Source organism: Henckelia pumila, chromosome 3 (assembly GCF_033568475.1).
Source record: "Henckelia pumila isolate YLH828 chromosome 3, ASM3356847v2, whole genome shotgun sequence".
NCBI lineage: Eukaryota > Viridiplantae > Streptophyta > Magnoliopsida > Lamiales > Gesneriaceae > Henckelia > Henckelia pumila.
Window position 1 is genome coordinate 58,896,805 of NC_133122.1, and position 18,295 is coordinate 58,915,099.

At 32.0% G+C, this 18,295-nt stretch overlaps 2 protein-coding genes across 2 annotated transcripts; one reads left to right on the forward strand and one right to left on the reverse strand.

The window, feature by feature from the left end:
* Positions 1-1,577: 1,577 nt before the first annotated feature.
* Positions 1,578-6,050, reverse strand: LOC140887421 (sulfate transporter 3.1-like). The gene is made up of 12 exons (XM_073294663.1): positions 5,643-6,050; positions 5,339-5,546; positions 4,895-5,066; positions 4,707-4,772; positions 3,744-3,857; positions 3,331-3,447; positions 3,104-3,230; positions 2,731-3,017; positions 2,463-2,653; positions 2,278-2,363; positions 2,098-2,174; positions 1,578-1,986 (listed from the first exon to the last, which is right to left on the reverse strand). Exons 1-12 carry the CDS (start codon positions 5,995-5,997, stop codon positions 1,795-1,797), a joined length of 1,992 nt encoding a protein of 663 aa, XP_073150764.1. The 5' UTR covers positions 5,998-6,050; the 3' UTR covers positions 1,578-1,794.
* Positions 6,051-16,274: 10,224 nt separating this feature from the next.
* LOC140892494 (uncharacterized) lies at positions 16,275-18,007 on the forward strand. Its single transcript, XM_073301414.1, has 2 exons — positions 16,275-16,621; positions 16,720-18,007. The coding sequence occupies exons 1-2, from the start codon at positions 16,346-16,348 to the stop codon at positions 17,653-17,655; spliced, it is 1,212 nt and encodes a 403-aa protein (XP_073157515.1). The 5' UTR covers positions 16,275-16,345; the 3' UTR covers positions 17,656-18,007.
* Positions 18,008-18,295: the final 288 nt, after the last annotated feature.

The following is an 18,295-nucleotide window of genomic DNA, read 5'->3' on the forward strand; positions in this document are numbered from 1 at the left end:
TGTTTATATAAAAAAAAAATGTGTAATTAAACAAATTTTTTGTCGTTGATTTTATGATTGACAACGAATTATTTGGGATAACGGATATATTCAAATAAAATTTTATATATTTTTGCATTGTATTAAATAAAAATTATAAATATGAATTTATTTAACTTTGCAAGAGGTAAAATAATAAGATGAAAATAAAATAATCCACAGCTCCACATCAAACTCTGCAAACAAGCAATCCACATCTTTCCCCTCTAAAATCCCTTGGCGTTTGCATAGTATTTTGTTTGATCACTTTGAATAAAAATGTTTGAAATTGCCAAAAATCGAAATATGCAGGACTAAAACTGAAATATGAAAACATAAAAGATCGAAATTGCAAAGTGACAAACATAAATGACCAAAATTGCAGTTTTTATTATAATTAACTATCATATTTTAACTTTATTTTTTCAATTTAATAATATAAAAACTGTGTATTATTTTTAAATGTACATAAATTATTTATGCACGCGAAAGATTACTATTAACAAATGTTCAGTTAGACAGGTTTATCTATTAATATATATGTACGTAGGTTCAATGGATCTCTTGTCCCACTGTAGCAAGCTTTGATTATTCCACGCACACATTAATTAGATAATATCTGCAGACCTTTGGGAAAATCATAACATTCCATTAATTTCTAGCTTTATGTCTTTTTTGAAAAAAAAATAATGATTTTTTAACGTGTGATTGAGCAAGCCACGAAGCATCAAGCACTTCGAAATTTAATGTACTCGATCGGAATTTTGACCAAAAATTACAGGTAAGTTCTTAGTTGGGTTGCAATATTTGAAAATTAATAAAGTGAAAACCACCTATAACTAATCATCATTTTGTCTTTAAAAGATTTTGTGAGTAATTACGAACGCACTTTCATGATTCCCATCACTCCCGTCTCAATGAACCAAATTAAATAATTTATTTACGGGTTATTTGCATTCACATATTTACTTTAATTAATTTTTTTGCAATTTTAGTTTTTTTTCTTGATGTGGCAGCACGTGACGCTAATGTGATACAAAAATATGGACATGTACAATGTCACATCAGCACTCTCAATGAAAAAAGATTGAAATGATCAAAAATTGATAGATATAGGACTACAACTGAAATTTTACATATAAATGACCAAAATTACAAAGAGATAAATATATATATAAGATCAAAAATACAATCTTTTCTATTTTAAAAATAAAAACTTTATATATCTATGTTACCGCGCGTGGTAGTTATTTTCAATTATGCATGGAGACATGCAGTACAATAAATGGTTAAAACTTTTAGTACTACTCCCATCCCTAAAAAATTTCCAATCACTCGCTCAAAAAAAAAAGTGGAATTATTAATGAAAAAACAAATGCACAAAAGCAATAAATCATGCTTATATTTTTAGCAGAAATAAGATAAAGATGTGTCGGATCTCTAACTCGTTCCACAATTATCAAACAAATCTCGTAATTAATAAGTTTTTTAAGAACGTACGAATGTACCATAAAAGTTAACACATATATGGTTACAACTGATCATTTTTCTTTGAACTGATCAAATGATGGAACAGTGGCACAAAGAACCCATATTTCTTCAACTTTTAATTTTTGAAAATAGCGCTGACGATATACAAGTAATATTTGGTACATTTCTTTTTAAGCTACGTACACATTATTTTGGTGGAGAAAATTGCTTCCACGGTAGAAATCTCAAACATAAACTCCACGCTATTTAATTTCTCTCGGACATGCAAATATATATATATATACCCTATACATTGCTGCTATAGCTTCCTGCTTGATCAGGAGCCATGATTGGCTTGCAAGTCATGTGTAGCATGTAATTGCATGCTCCTACAGCTTCTTCCACTGTTAAAAACACCCAATCTTGGCCTATCGTTTCGAGGAATTTCGACTTGTTTAGCTTCTTCATCACCTCAGCTCCCGGGTTGGCCAGTGCCAGCTGCAGTTCAATATATATCCACACCAAATTCCAATCAAGAATATTGGAATATTATAATCTCAAAAAAATTCTAACTATATATTTATTGACAAGAAATGGATACATATATACCTTGAGCCCTCTTCGATCGACGATCTTCTTTAGCTCGTCGAGCATGCTGATTCCACTTGTATCGATGTTTCCGACAGCTGCATGCCAAGTTCAAGATTAATTAGAATATTCGTACTGGATATATATGCATGATTTTGCATGAAATCTAGCTCTTATATATATATAACATGCACTACTCACCACTCATGTCGAGTATAATATACTGCAATCCCGTTTCTCCCGACGACTTTATTCGCTCTTCCTCATCATCTATCCATCTCGATATTCTGCAGCAAGAAGGTCTCAGATTCTGCAACACTTGTTATAATATATAACTCAGCTTATTCCTTATTTTGTACATGTGCATGTCTCTGTAATGTTGTTACCTTTCTCTCAAGTAGCTTGCGTTGGCAAAATAAATGGGCGCATCAATTTCAAGAATCAGAACTCCGGGAACTCTGCTGGTATTCGAATACTGCTCCACATTTCTGTAAACCTTGGAGTTTGGAACATTACCTAGAACAAATGTCTTTGGTCTTGCAACAAACAGCAGTACTCTCAAAATAGACAGTCCAATCTGCAAATTCAAGTAGTAACATATATCAATATCGTATTCAAACTCCGAAATGGTGTGCAATGAAAATATATACTTACGGCCATGACTAAGCCAACTTCGATGCTGGCGAAGACTACGCCAAGGTACGCACTCATGCACACAACAAAGTCGAATTTGTCGATCTTCCACAGATGGATGGCGGCTTCGTAGTCGATGAGGCCAAGCATGGCGGCGATGATGATGGAGGAAAGGACCACTATCGGCGTGTAATGGAACAATGGGATTAGGAACAAGAGCGTTAACATGACAGCAAATGCCATGACGATGTTCGAAACCGCGGTTTTACATCCGGCGTTGAAGTTGACGGCGGAGCGGGAAAACGGGCCTGGTCAAATCAATCAACCGATCACAATTATGTTATTCATTGTTCTTCCTATATTAGTTTTTTGACATTAAATTCCGATACGAGACCTGTAGCGAGGTAACAAGAAGTGCAAGAGCCAGCAATATTCATCATTCCAAAAGCAATCATCTCTTTGTTTCCATCAATGTTGTAATTCTTGAACATTGCAAAGCTTCTGCCCACTGCTATTCCCTCCTGCATGTCCAAATTAAGAAATATATTATACGTTAATTATAGCTCTAATGACATACATACGCTACGAAATATATATATAAAGGCTGAGAGAAGAACTTACAGCGAGGGCGATGATGCCGGTGACGATTCCGGTTTTAATAGTTGTTGGAAGATACTGTGAATCGAAGTTTAGATCCATTATTGATGGTGGATTTATTCCTTTCTTCAAGTGTCCAATCTGTAAAATCCATGCAATAGCAGATTTATATTATGTATTAATGTCCAAACATGCCCAATGAAGACATGTATGAATAATTCAATTAATGGTTATATTACAAGTAACACATGATCAATCAATGAATATTAATTAAAAGGATGTATCATGTAGTTTAATTGATCAAGTCTGGATTTTTCGAACTGGACATGATAAGCTTGAATGAGCTACTCGCGACATCGATTTCGTCGGTTATTAAATTCGATGGATCATATTTATAAGTGGTGAAAGGAAATTAATTAAGGGTGCATGAGGCTCACCACTTGGACCCCATGCTTCTCAGCATGGGTGAGGTATACAAGAAAACTTCCCAATATCACAGACGTCAATGGAGCCATTGCTGAAATCCAGAACAGATTTGGCTTCTTTTTGCTCTGCATTCATTCATTAATAAAACATGCATCGATATTCATTAGCAAAATAAATTTATAATTAATATTGAAGTACAATTTTTACAACACGATTAAATGCTTTTTGAGTTTAATAAATTGGAGATTGAAGTACGTACAAATTATGTGTCCAGTCATGTTATTAGAATAGTTTCATTAATTCAGACAAAGATATGCAAACCATAAAACTCACGTTATTACACAGTTGTCAAAGTTTCGAGTATGGTGACGTTTGTAATGTATTTGTGCCTTAAAAGGTATAATTAATTAAAGGTAAATATTGATTTTGCACTCAACGCAAATCCGCCAACCCAATCGCATCTACTTTTGTCTAATATTTTCTTATTACGGAGTTGGTTGAATTTGAAAATATTCAAGCCCGGTTTGGAGAAAAGACTTGAAAAGGAATAATAATATTTTAATGAAAAAGGTGCTCTTACGTAATTAAGGAGGCTAGGGTATTTAATTTAAATGACGACAGAGCTAGCAGAGAAGACACTTTAGCCAAATCGAAATTCCCTTCCAGGAATTAAACATGTATTATAAATATTCCTTCTTCTAGATAAAAGGTCAGTACATTATAAGATATAATAAATATATACATGCAAATTATCTAGATCGATCTTTTACATGATATATAATATAATATATACTCGATTATGACTTAAATTATTAACCTTAGAAAACATTATGACTTACAAAATAAATGCATTGTATTTTTTAAAATAAAATAAATAAACACGTACAAAGTGAAAGACTAATATTATACATGCACGATTCTTGTATGAGATTTTATTATGACACCAAATATATATAGTATTGAGATGAACTTACGAAGTATCTGGATAGCAAGAGGTAGAAAAGGAAAGCAAATCCAAGAACAGCACTCTCCCATTTCCACTGCAAATTATAATCAGATACAGGCAAAACAAAACAAAACAAAACAATTCAATAAACGTACAGATTTTTCCAACTCTAAATTTCAATAAAAACAGAGATGAATTAATAAACAAGGAATTAACCTGATGAATCTGGCTAAAAACCGAGCGTATAACGTCGATAACATCCGTGGAATGAGTGAAATGGGACAATCCAAGTATCCCTTTCAACTGCTGGAGGCTCACCACCGTCGCGGCTCCGCCCATGAATCCTACTATCGTTGCATGCGACAGGAAGTCCACTATAAACCCTAGTCTGCAACATTCATGCATGGTAAGCAAAAACATGAGCATATATATATATATATAACAATGATCCCCTGCACACTAGTGTTGAGAGATTTTGTGTGCACCGCGTGATGTTCGCGCGAACATCTGAGATATTCACACAAAATCGCGCGAACATCACGCTGTGCACACAAAATCCCTGCCCACGGGTGTGCAGGGAATCATTACTCTATATATTCATCAGTGATCCGAAAACTTGTCCGAAACAAGATTTTGGTAAATGGTAAAAAATCCCATTACCTGAAAATGCCTAAAGAAGCTTCGAAAAGCCCCGCGAAGAAAGTAGCAGTGAAAGCAAGATGAAGATAGAGCGTCGGATTCTCGTTTGCATTCACCACAGTGCTCAACATGGAAGCTGTGAGCAGTGATCCCACTGCCACAGTCCCCACTGCTACATCTCTCGAACTCCCCATCACAGCATAAATTAATGGCGGAACAAAGCTCGAATCTAATAACAATTCGTTTAAAAAAAAATTGTTTAGCTACAAAATATGTGTATATAAAACATTTTCTAGTCAAAAGGATTTATAATTTTTTTACTCACAAAGGCCAAGAATTGGAGGCAAGTTAGCAAGCTTGGCGTAACTAATCCCTTGAGGAATGGCGAGGCTGGCTATGGTGATTCCGGCAATAAGATCAGATTTAAACAACTCCAACGTGTAATGAGGTCCCCACTCGAGTATCGGAAAGATGTACTGTAACCCTAATGTTAGCTTCTTCCGCGGTGGCTGGTTTTTGAACTGGCGGAGGGGGTCGTCGGGGAAGAACGTTTCTTTCAGAGTGTTCTTTAACGACTTTACGAAAGGTTGCGGTGGAGGAACCGCGGCACGGTGGCTCCCTAATGGGTCGAGGATGTAGTCGTTGTCCGGTGACGGATAGGTATAATCGGCCCCAACCATTATAGGGTTAGCAAAAATGATGAGGAAAAATTTTGTAAGTAAGAGGGGTTTGTAAGAATATGAGAGTGGTGGAGTGAAGGGTGCATGGAGGGGAATTTATAGTGGAGGGGAATAAGTGCGAGTCTTTGTAGTGCTTACTTGGTAGGGACAATAAAATAATATGTTTAAGAAAAATAATTAAATGTGATTTATTTTTATTTTTATTGGTGCAACATAGTACAAAGGAAATTTCTTCCATCCATTGATTATGGTACCGTGTTTTCACCTCTAATATGCGTACTATAACGCCTCTTTTTTTTCCCCGGAAAAATTAAACCAATAAAATAAAAGTAAAATCATGACTAAAAACATTATATAGTTTCTATCTATGTTTAATTAGGTCAATTTAATTATATTCTCACATTTTGATGTGATTAATAGACAATATCATATGATTACACATGCATCGACAGAATAACTTTAAAAATTCATATCCCTATTTATATATCCAACGCAAAAAATTATGTCTAGAATACTATAAAGATTTCAAAATATTCTTGATGTCGATTTTTTTTTTAATTAAATATGGTGATGGCACAATCTTAACATGTAAAATAATAACAAATAAGTTTAATATTTTGGATTGGGGTTTCATCAAATCTAGCACAATCGAATCAAATATAAATATTCTTTGTCCAAATATAAATGAGAAAAATTATATTTAATTTATAAAGTGAGGACATAAAAAAAAAACATAAAAAGGGGTTCTATTTGATCTATATAACTATATATAATATGAATTTGGATAATTTGGAATCACCTTAATTCAATTCATTTTAATAATAATATTTTTTTACGATTGATATAAAATATTCTTGTTAAAAATTAAACTTGGACCTAACTCACCTCAAAAGCTAGCTCAAGAGGTGAGGTTTGCCCTTATTCATATAAAGAGGTCCAGGTTATTTAGCCAACCTATGTGGGACATAAATCAATACACCAACACACCCCTCTCACGCTCAGGAATGAAACGACTGGAGCGTGGATATATGAAATGGGTGGCCAACTATGGGACAGGTGAGGCCAACTATGGGTCGTCCAACACATAACGGGAACCCGGGCTTTGATACCATGTTAGAAATGAGACTTGGACCTAACTCACCTCAAAAGCTAGCTCAAGAAGTGAGGGTTGTCCTTGTCTATATTAAGGGCTCCCAAGAATTGTATCCTACCAATGTGGAACAATATTCTAACAATTCTTGAATTGAAGGTGAACAATAAAACCACTTAGAGATTCAATTACTTTATAAGTTAAGCATATTAATCTGAAGTAACTGATTCCAAAATTAAAAGCTTGATGTATGTATTAATTAATTTAAATAGTAAATCTCCACTCCACATTCTAACTAGGTGGGCAGTATTCCTGTATTGTGGGTTAACTGTAGGCAGTCAATTGGGTGGGTTCTTGAAAAACGTGTCATATTATCCACTGGTGGGTGCGATGCATCAAACACATTTTTATTTACAAAGTTTGTTTATTTTTTATTTTTGCTTTCTAATTGATTCATCATGCCCCAATTAAATTGGCACGCGTTCTCGATCATTGATTGATTCTTAGAATATATTTGTTGTGTTACGAGCTTTGATTCTCTAGATAAAATTATTTGTTAGATTCGAAGAAATAATTATAATTGATGGAACAATTGAAACATAACATTCGAGTTACTATAGTATGTCAGCTAGCTAATTTTGATTAATGACGATTATTTCACACACTAGTTAATTATTAGTGAAGGTTGGCGGGCCAGATAACAATCCTTGTATATCTGCCCTTTCGAAAACTCAAAACCATTCCAGATCTAGCTTTATTTATTTTGGGTTGTTACTATTTATATCTTTTTTATAAAATATGATTATTTTTATTTTGACCTTGTGATCGTGTGATGAAGCAAGCAATTTGAAATTGTACTCGTTCGGGAATTTAATTTGACCAAAATTACACGTAAGTAGTTTTTTATTTGATGTGATCTTTTAGTTGGCTTGCGATATTTGAAAATTAACATATAATATATATATGTTTAAACTGAAGGGCCACATAGAATTCAGAGACAACAAATTATTAAAGTGCTTATTCGAAACATTAAAACTTGAATTTCTTTACCGATATGATTAAATTAAGGGTATGTTCTCTGAAAGTAACAATTTCATGTGTTCAAAATATTTAAATTATCTTAGTTGATTTATCTTATTATATTTTGCATGATCTTTTAAAGAAATGAAAATTTTAAAATTACGACGGCAGGATAAAATTATGATTAAAATTTTTCCGATTCTTTAATAATCACGTGGGAGTTGGCGGTCAACAAAGGGTCAAAATTGAAAGTGCTTGTTTACGACAGCACGATTTTGAGGCATGACATGAATCTGGCTCACGATTCCGCGCTTATGAACAGTGACGCCATATTTTTGTTTAATTTTATTTATGGTGGGTGGGCGAGGCCCTCTTCTAATTGGATAATGTCTTGTGTACATAAAATTTTACATGAGGGGTTACACGTTTTATTAAATTAGAAAAGTATATCAATTTTTTTAAAAAAATATCTTTATTTTCAACCTACAATTGTTTGTCTTGTTAAAACAAACACTTAACTAAAATATTATTATTTTTTATTTTATTATTTATATTGTGCAATTTTAGGGATGTCAATATTGAACCCGATACGAGTTTACCAAATAATTATGGGATTAAGGTTGAGGTTTTGGGTTTCAGGTTGGACCCGAAATATTTGATTTTTTTTAAAATTTTAACAAAATAATTAAATACACATAATAATAATCAATATATTTTGATTTAAATACATAATAACAAAATCTCATTTATATAGTTCTATATTATTTAAATTTTAAAGTTCAATTGTACAAAATTTAAAATATACTTACTACACAAAATAAAAATTATTTTTAAAAATCAATATTTTACAAAATAATTATCACATGTTGAAAATCAATGATACAATATACAATAATTTTTTTTTTCAAATATACAACATATAAAAATATAGTAAATATTTATTACTTCTATAAATAAGTACAAAAACTTTTTAAAAATTTCTCAAACCAAATCCGAATAAATCAATAGCGACCGACTCAAACTCGACTAGCCCGATCAACCAAAACCTACATGATTTAATTTTTTATTTTGTTTTTTATAATAAAATAATTAATTATTGCACATAATAATATTAAATATATTTTAATTTAAATATATAATAATAAAATCTCGCTTATATATGATTTAAATTTGAAACTTTAATTTTAAAAATTTTAAAATATATTTATTATAAAAAATTAGACAATTATTATTTTTTATTGAACTCATTAAATAATTATATTTTAAAATTTTATAAAATAATTATTTTTTTGAACTGAGTAAAATTAATTCTATTAGTAAATAAAAATAAATTATAATATTTTCATCAAAAAGTTTTTTTAGCAAGACAAAGAATTGTAGGTTGAAAAGAAAGAAATTTTAAAAGAATTTTGAAATATTTTTCTAATTTAATAGGACGTGTAATTCTCTATGTAAGACTTTATGTACACGTAGCATTGTTATTTCTAATTAGGGAATTTAATTATGGTAAATTTGCTTCTTTTTTTCCCTTCATATATTTACTTCTTTACGATTTAAATTTTTTATGCCATGAAATTTGATGCCTCCATAAATAATTGGGTCTGATCCGATCCGAACCCGACAACCCATAATCAGGGACATGGTTCAAAAATCACCTATTATTGTTATGAGACAGGATTTAAGACAATACAAAGCTCATTCGATCATGCCCCATGTACCAATTCAAGTTAGATGGACATATTCAAGACAAAGGAAGAGTCATTGACTCAAGACCTAGCTGCTGAGCTCACTGGGCCGAGCCCTATCTAGGCATGGTAAAAGCCCGACCCGAGCTCAATAATCCATATTTTTGGAAATATACTTTGATGCCCTTCTAGTCTTATTTTATGAGAAACCCAGTCTGGGATGACCCTGTTAGGAAATGGGCTCATGGTCATAAATTCATGGGCTTGAGCCCTAACTGGTATGGTTGGAGCCTGACCCAGGCCCAGGAAGGGCCCAATATCTAGAACCTTCCAGTATTCTCATACAGATGAAGATCTGCAACAGATAAGGACAATATCTTATGAATCCAAGATTTGATATGATTTCAGAATAATCAATTAGAGTCCTACTCTAACACATGTTCTACCTTGACAAGGTAACTTACCCCTCCAAGCCCCTATAAATACAGGTATGGTTCATGGTGTATTCATTTATCTCTTCTATTCACTTCTTGTTCACACACTCACACACGCATATTCTCTTGCTCTTACTTTTTGTCAAGTTTTTTCACTTTCGAGCACTAACTTAGGCATCGGAGGGGTCACGCCGAAAACACCTTTGGCTCCCCCTAACTCAGCTTTTGTAAGTGCAGAACTCTGTCGTGCCCGATCCGACCCGATTTATTGAAGATTTGGATATCCACTCTACAAGACCGAACCCGGAGAAAAAAATCGATATCATCAAAATTTCAGTTTATTTTTGCAGTTTTCAGTTTTTAAAAATTTTAATCATTTTTCATCGAGATTACTGATGTCAATATCAACATCACGTACAAAAAAATATTAATGGACTAAAACTGAAATTAACAACATAAATATCCAAAATTACAAAAAAACACAAATATATAGAACCAAAAAATCAATTTACCCTTTAATTAGTCTAACTCGTCTTAAAATTTGTAGTTTTAAAAAATAGTCTTACTTACAGAATATATCCTTATTTTGTAATTTCTAATATATCCTTTCTTGACTCCTTTTTAACATACAACAAAGTTTATATCAAACAACAAATGTTTAATCTTAGAATTTGTTTCAGAATCGTCAATGATATATGCTTGACTCATATGAGTTGTAAGTTGATGTAAATATTGGAATAGTGGTTATTGAAAACAATAATCAATGTCCTAATGGGTAAGCTATCAAAACAGTGGTACATGCTTGAATTGTTCCATCATCAGTAGCTATATATATATATATATATATATATATATATATATATATATATCAGCAATTGTTTGATTCTAAAATAACTACACTTAAAAAAAATTATATGATGTAGATGTTAAGTTCAATTATGTGGGATATGAAATATCTTGTATGCAAAACTTACAAAATCAAATATCATAATTTCTATAAAATTGTGATATAGGGTTTAAAAAAATTGTGATATCATGCTTCTTTAAGTAAAATAAAGAATATAGAGCACGAGAAAGAGACAAAGCCATAGCCAAAACTGAAATACAAAAGCAAGTTGACTATTTGTACCACTTGCTTCCCAAGGTCATGAAGAGCTCTAATTTGTTGATTATTTTCTTAAATGGGACCATACTAGTTACTCATTTTCCAAACTTAAACATAATTATTGGTTACTTTATATTTATAAGGGGAAAAAAATTAAAAAAATTGCACGTAAGAACAAGTAAACAACCTGCGTCTCGATATTAAAAAAAACTTGTGATTTTTTTAAAAATCGTGTTTGAATATTCATGTTTTAAGTTAATTATAAGTAATATTACTCATTCGTTTTATTTAAAAAAATTCAATTTCTAGAAGTGGTGTTTGGCAATTCAGGAGAAAATCAACAACAGAGGGAATATCTTATCAGGATAAAGAAAATCGGGCATACGCTAACAAAAAGGACATCAAACAGTACAATATATCAAGTATCAGTGGATTGAATTTTAAAATTGTGGTTATAATTTAATTGTCAATCTTATTCATAATACTATACATTTAATTAGAAAAAATTGCAAATTTAGTCTGGTATGTTTGTCATTTTGCGATTTTGGTCCTTTATGTTTTCACATTTCAGTTTTAGTCCTGCATGTTTTGATTTTTCGTAATTTCGGTCCTTTTTATTCGAAAATGCTTACGTGGCACTGTATACGTCAGCTCCACATCAGCACTGAATTGGTGCCACGTCAGCGCCACGTCGGAAAAAGAACTAAAATTGCTAAAAAAATAAAGAGAGTGGACTAAAACTGAAATCTGAAAATATAAATGACTGAAATAGCAAAGTGACAAACATACAGGACCAAAAAAGCAATTTTTTCCATTTAATTATAACATAGTTGAATTTTATTATTTTTAAATGTAACATTACTTAACTAGTTAGCTTCTAGGAATATTATATATATATATATGTATGTATTATACAATAACTTTTGGTGGCTTACTAATTTACAATTATTATTTGCATGAATTGTTTAGATAGATTGCTTCAAGTTACGGGCCGGTATCGTAGAAAAAAGATGAATTGGGTCACTTAAATTTTAGTGATTGTTGGAATTTAAATAGAATAGACAATTGGATATTTATGTTCGGGATAAGTTTTGATAGATGAATACTTACTATGAGCACATAAGTGAACATAGGTTGATGTGACGTTCACCTATTGAATGTATATGAGTTATCTGACTTGTGTTTACAATAAATACTCATTGTTCACCATATAATAAATGTCGTTTAAGGATCAATTATATCGATATGTAGTCATATAGTAGAAAATATTAAAAATAAATATTCCGTCTCATAACTGTCTCGAATTTAAAGAAACAGAAATATATTATAATTTTTAATTGTTGTCACTCCAATATTTCCTCGCTCGTGTACTTAACAATTTAAGTTAAAAATTCGAAAACAGTCGGTTTCATATTTGTAACAAAGAATTTCAATATGTAAATACATTTTCAATCCGTTCGCGGAATCTACCACCTAACCAAAGAATTTAGTGTCTTAAAATCATAAAAAGGTTAAATAATAATTCAGTTTTAAGAATTGACTTTTTTTTTCGCAAATTATATCGAATATATACTATGAATAAAAAATTGATCACTTTGTTGAAATTAGTTCAATATCAAAAACAAAAGCGCATCAATTTCTAGTCTCATTTTCTTACCCAAAATGATTGCCTTTTTTGAAATGAAACGAATTAAATTCAATGAGAAACTACGATTTAGTAATAAATGTCTAAAGAAACTTGCGTATTCATTTTAAATTTTAATTAGCTAGGAATTAAAGAAGCGATTGAGTTATGAAAAATCAATATCATATTAATATAATGTATGAAATTTTATCTTTTCAAAACACACACTAAGAAATAAGTGTTACAAAAGTCTAATAAACGTGACAGATAATATGACATTGAATATAACCAAGAATCGAAATATTACCATTGGTTGGATAGCATTTTTATACTATAATTAATTTTGTGATTGGGATGTTTGGTCATGGCCTTTAATTTTCCACTTTCAAGAGACATAATAATTGATGTGAAAATTTTATAAAATAACTGAAAACCACCTATAACTATCCATCTTGGTTTTCTAAGACTTTGCGAATAATTACGTACGCACTTCCATCACTTGTGTCTCAATTAACCTAATTTTTTAATATTTCAGATAAATATTTCCATGTTTTAACTTTCCTGTCGGGAAAACACCTACTCAAGTTGAACATTTTACCGGATAAAACCTCAATATATATATATATATATATATATATATATATATATATATATATTTTAAAATAAACTTAATATTACCGTGCAGTAGTTATTTTCAACTATGCTACACCATGTGATTTTTACCATTTAACCATTTTCAAACGGTAGGAGTGCGGGTGGTAACTGATTAACTCCAAAATTTATCCAATTTTTTTTTAAAAAATAATATATATAAATTATGTTTTGTTTATTTAAATCGACTCCTTTATGCTTGATGTCAATTTGCTTGTATTTTTCTTTTTTTTGAAGATTGAATATCAATTTCATGATTCCCATTTGTGCAAAACGAGGAAAAGTGAGTGAGTGACACGAAAATCGCAATCCCATTAATATGGCCTCTGTTTAGTGGGTCGATACCACAGAGGATGCATCTGCATAGATCGACAATAATTCACACTTTAATAATACAAGAATTTTGTAAGCTAAAACAGTGTCACCTTCTTTTCTTTTCTTTTCTTTTTTTTTTCTTTTTTTTCCATTTCCTAAAATATATTATTACATTGCTTTAATTTCATGATCCAAATTGATTTTGTGCTAATAATTGAGAGAGCAAGACATGTTCTATGGTCCCTGATGATCAAAGGTGGGAAGACTGTTCCACGGCATCGCGTAATCGAAAAAGTTGTGATATATATGACTTGGGTTAATGTACCAATCAAAACAGACCTATGCTATTAATATTGGTGAACATCACATGAATGAGAATGTAGATTGATTGTGAATTATCCAAGAAACTCATATGCAACATTATTAAACTTATAAAGACTATGACTTCATTTGGACATGTACTTATAAAACGTTTTTAAAGAAGTGTTTTTTAAAAAAAAATTATAAAATATTTTAAAAGTTATTTTAAGAACAAATATGTGTTTGGACAAATATTCTATAAAAAATATTTTAACATTTCAAAAGTAATGTTGTTCAACTTTGTCTTCCATAGTTTCATTCTAAAAACATCTAAAAACATCTCTCGAGTGTTCTTTAAAAACTATATTTTGATAACACTATTTCAAAAACATTTTTAAAAAATTGTATCTAAACACATACTTTAAATTTTTTCACTTATAAAACACTAAAAATATTTTAAAATACATGTCCAAATGAAACCATAATGTGTTTGAATTGAGAACCGTGTTGATACAATTTTATACATGTTATTTCCGAGGTACTTCTCTCACAATGATACATAGACAAAGCTTGACATTTAGATCCCCAACACATGGAGCGATTTTTTAAAAAAAACGATAAGCTTGTAATTTTATTAAAACTGAATAAGATCGTTCATTACAAAGTTTATCAACCAAATATGGAGATTTTCTTGCACACAGACTGAAAAAAACAAAAAAACAAGTGAGTGTGCAATCGCATTCTTCGGAAAATCAACAATCTCACCCGAGCATGACACACATGTATATGTGTTCATTATTTGTTGAAGTCCATGTAAAGTATTCCAAGTCCTCCACATTACATAATATTTTAAACCAGGATATGAATCAATTAGCCAAAAGAGAACATGAGTTCGTTTCGTGATTCCTCAAGTTACAAATATTTTTTTCCCAAGTTGGCAATTAATCAAGGCATGAATCTGCTTTGATAATTCTTCAATAGGTTGGAAAGAAAGATTGATCAAATCTTCTTAGCATCCACTCCTTTTTCCTCTTCTTATCAATAAGCCACGCTTCTCACTTAGTATTTTTTTATTACTAATCATTTGGGCACGTATTTATCCACGGGGATCAGAAATCGCTCCACTATAAAAACAAAAATAGATAGCATTCAGAAAAAAGATCAAACTGTAGTCTATAGTGGTGGGCAAGCCCACTCAATTCGGAAGGATCCTCTCCCTACTTTTTCCCTACTTTGCCCCTTTTTTTAAAAAAATAAAAAACAAAATAAAACTGAGTAGGGTTTTTTTTATTTATAAAGATGGATTCGAGTCGTATTTATAACGAAAAATAATACTTATACATAACAAATAATATTTTGTATGATTCAAGATAGGTTATAAATATGTGTTACGAAATTGAAAATTGAGACAACGTCAAAGGAGTTTTGTGTTTTATTTTGTACTATTTATATCAAGAATGGGTGGAATCGACATGCAACATTTCTTCTCACTTATTATTTTTTTTTTGGAGAATATTAAATATATATTTTTTCAAATACAATAATGGGGGCTAACATTTGAAACTGAGAGATTTTTTTTTCCTTTTATCCTCAATATGTGTGGTAATATCAAATGACCAATGGCCCCTTTCTGAGACCTTATTCTTAAATAGCAACGCTAATGAGATCCATCGGAGGCCATCCAACAAGTCAATGTTTGGTATACTGCGGCCCTTTTTTAACTTGAAAATGAAATTTCAATTTGGTTTCAACTTTCGGGGTCTTGTTTTTATTTTGACTCGTCGTTATTCTTATCCAAGATCTTGTTCTAAATTCGATATCTTAGTGCATGTAACATGAATTGAGCTCCTTGCTCTACAACCGAACAAACACGTGTCAGTTAAAAGTATGCATTAAGTGATATCATTAATCAAAATTATTTTAAATCCATAACATATTTCTTATTTAAAAAATTTAACTATATATTTTAATATTTACATTTTATGAGGCAAATCCAAAAATCTCAAACCCCTCATTTGGATGGGCTACACTCTATTATGATCCACATCCGCACCCGGTCCAAGTACTTCAGCAATCCAAATCTGTATAACGGCCCATCGGGTGAACCGTTTTAAAAGCCCACAAATGGATCTTTCATGTATGGAAGATGCCATTGATCTCTTCCAACTTCAGTACTCCGATCTCGTACAGTTATCGGCCGATGAAGTTCCGGAATCTCCCGGCGAAAGACGCCGGCTAAACTTAATCTCTGATCGAATAATGCATGAAATCGGGCCCGATGGGCCCGGATTGCTCTCCGTAATTGGCGTACCCAAAGCCCGACTACTCCGCCAGTCGCTGCTCCCTTTGGCGCGAAAGCTCTCCCTTCTCAGTAACGATGATCGGAAACGGATTCTCAAGGTAAAACCATATTATTAAAATTAACTTCAAATTAATTCACTTCTGCATTTTTTTTAAATAAAATTTGGATTTTCTGGTTTTGGTGAGTGAATGAATAGGAGTATAATCTGGGAAGTGATGTGCCGCTAAAGAATTTGGATAGAATCGTATCATCTTTTTCCATGCAAATGAAGTATGATGTAGGATTTACTGGTAAATTTTGTGCGTCAATGGCAGCTGAGGCTGATGGTTCAGAATTTAGTAATCTAGGGCTTGCGTTTCGAGACCTAGGTTCTTGTATGATGGAATTAGGGCTTCTTCTTTCTCGAGTTTGCGACAAAAAACTTGGTGGGTGCGAGCTAGAGCATAGCTTATTGCAATGTGGCACGGCTAAATCCCGTCTAATACATTATCATTCAATTCTGGACAATGTGATTATCAAAGAAAAATGTAGGGGAAAAGGTCGTTCTGCCATTGATAGACTTAATCCCAGGATTGACGATGAATCGGATTTGTGGCAGAAGTGGCATTATGATTATGGCATCTTCACCATTTTGACAGCTCCAATGTTTATGTTATTAGATGGAAGTGATGCCGAAGAATGTGACTCTCCAACAGGCCACACATATTTGCAAATTCTTCATCCGAGGAAGAGGCGCGTCCTTTCGGTGAAAGCTGCTGAAGGGAGTTTCATTGTTCAGGTGGGAGAATCCGCGGATGTGTTATCAAAAGGGAAGCTTCGAGCAACGCTTCATTGTGTTTCTAGACCAGCTAAGATAGACGATTTGAGCAGGGAGACTTTCGTCGTGTTTTTGCAGCCAGCATGGAACAAGATTTTTTCCCTTAAAGAATACCCGGTTGGAGATCAGAATCTAGAGTCAGATTGTGAGGGAACAGGAGGTGCTGATCATGAACCGGATGAATTGATTCAAAATATCAGTGGAATGGTTCCACCACTATCGTCGCGGTTGAAGGATGGGATGACCTTTGCTGATTTTGCGAAAGAAACAACGAGGAAGTATTATGGTGGCAGTGGATTGCAAACAAGCAGATAAGAAAAGGTAATGTTGGATATAGTGGGGAAGTTCATATCTTGCACAAGAGATCGTTGATAATGCAAGTTTCGGAAAACATCAAGCTGGCTCGGACCATTTACTGTGATGTTTGGCTTCAAGCCTTCAAGGTCCCATGGATTACAAACATAGCAGGGATCCGATGTAATGGGAGTTCATTATTCTGTTCTCCGATGTGGATGTTTGGACACTGGGAGGAACTCATTGTTTCCAAATTTAAGCCATGATCTGATTCATCTATGCTTTGTATGAGAAGTGTTAATGGCTAAGAAATGTTGGTTTTCTACTCCACAGTTTCTTTAATAATGGTTAATGAAATTGATTGTTGTATTTATCCATAATAACAAAATTATTACTCAAATAGTGTTTTCAAAAAACTATTCCAATATAAATGGGGTAAGTGTGTCTGGGTCCCGAAGCTTTTTAATTAAAAGAGTTGGTATCCATAAGAATTGTCTCTCTTTTTTCTTAAAAAAAATAATATTTCGATGGATAAATTATTGTTTTTATAGTATTAAGAGGTTTTATTTTTTAAAAACAATATTCAAAAAGTGTTTTTTTTTTAATATCAAAGTATCTGTTCTTACTCTAAGATGGAACTTCCATTACCAAAAAAAAAATA

Bases quoted from the DNA above. Each gene is read 5' to 3' on its own strand.
- LOC140887421 (XM_073294663.1), bottom strand. From the start codon at position 5,997: ATGGTTGGGGCCGATTATACCTATCCGTCACCGGACAACGACTACATC. The intron at 3,858-4,706 runs GTAAGTTCATCT...GAATGAATGCAG, and splicing joins TCTTGCTATCCAGATACTTC to AGCAAAAAGAAGCCAAATCT. The intron at 1,987-2,097 runs GTATATATGTAT...ATTGAACTGCAG, and splicing joins TCGATCGAAGAGGGCTCAAG to CTGGCACTGGCCAACCCGGG.
- LOC140892494 (XM_073301414.1), top strand. From the start codon at position 16,346: ATGGATCTTTCATGTATGGAAGATGCCATTGATCTCTTCCAACTTCAG. The intron at 16,622-16,719 runs GTAAAACCATAT...GTGAATGAATAG, and splicing joins ATCGGAAACGGATTCTCAAG to GAGTATAATCTGGGAAGTGA.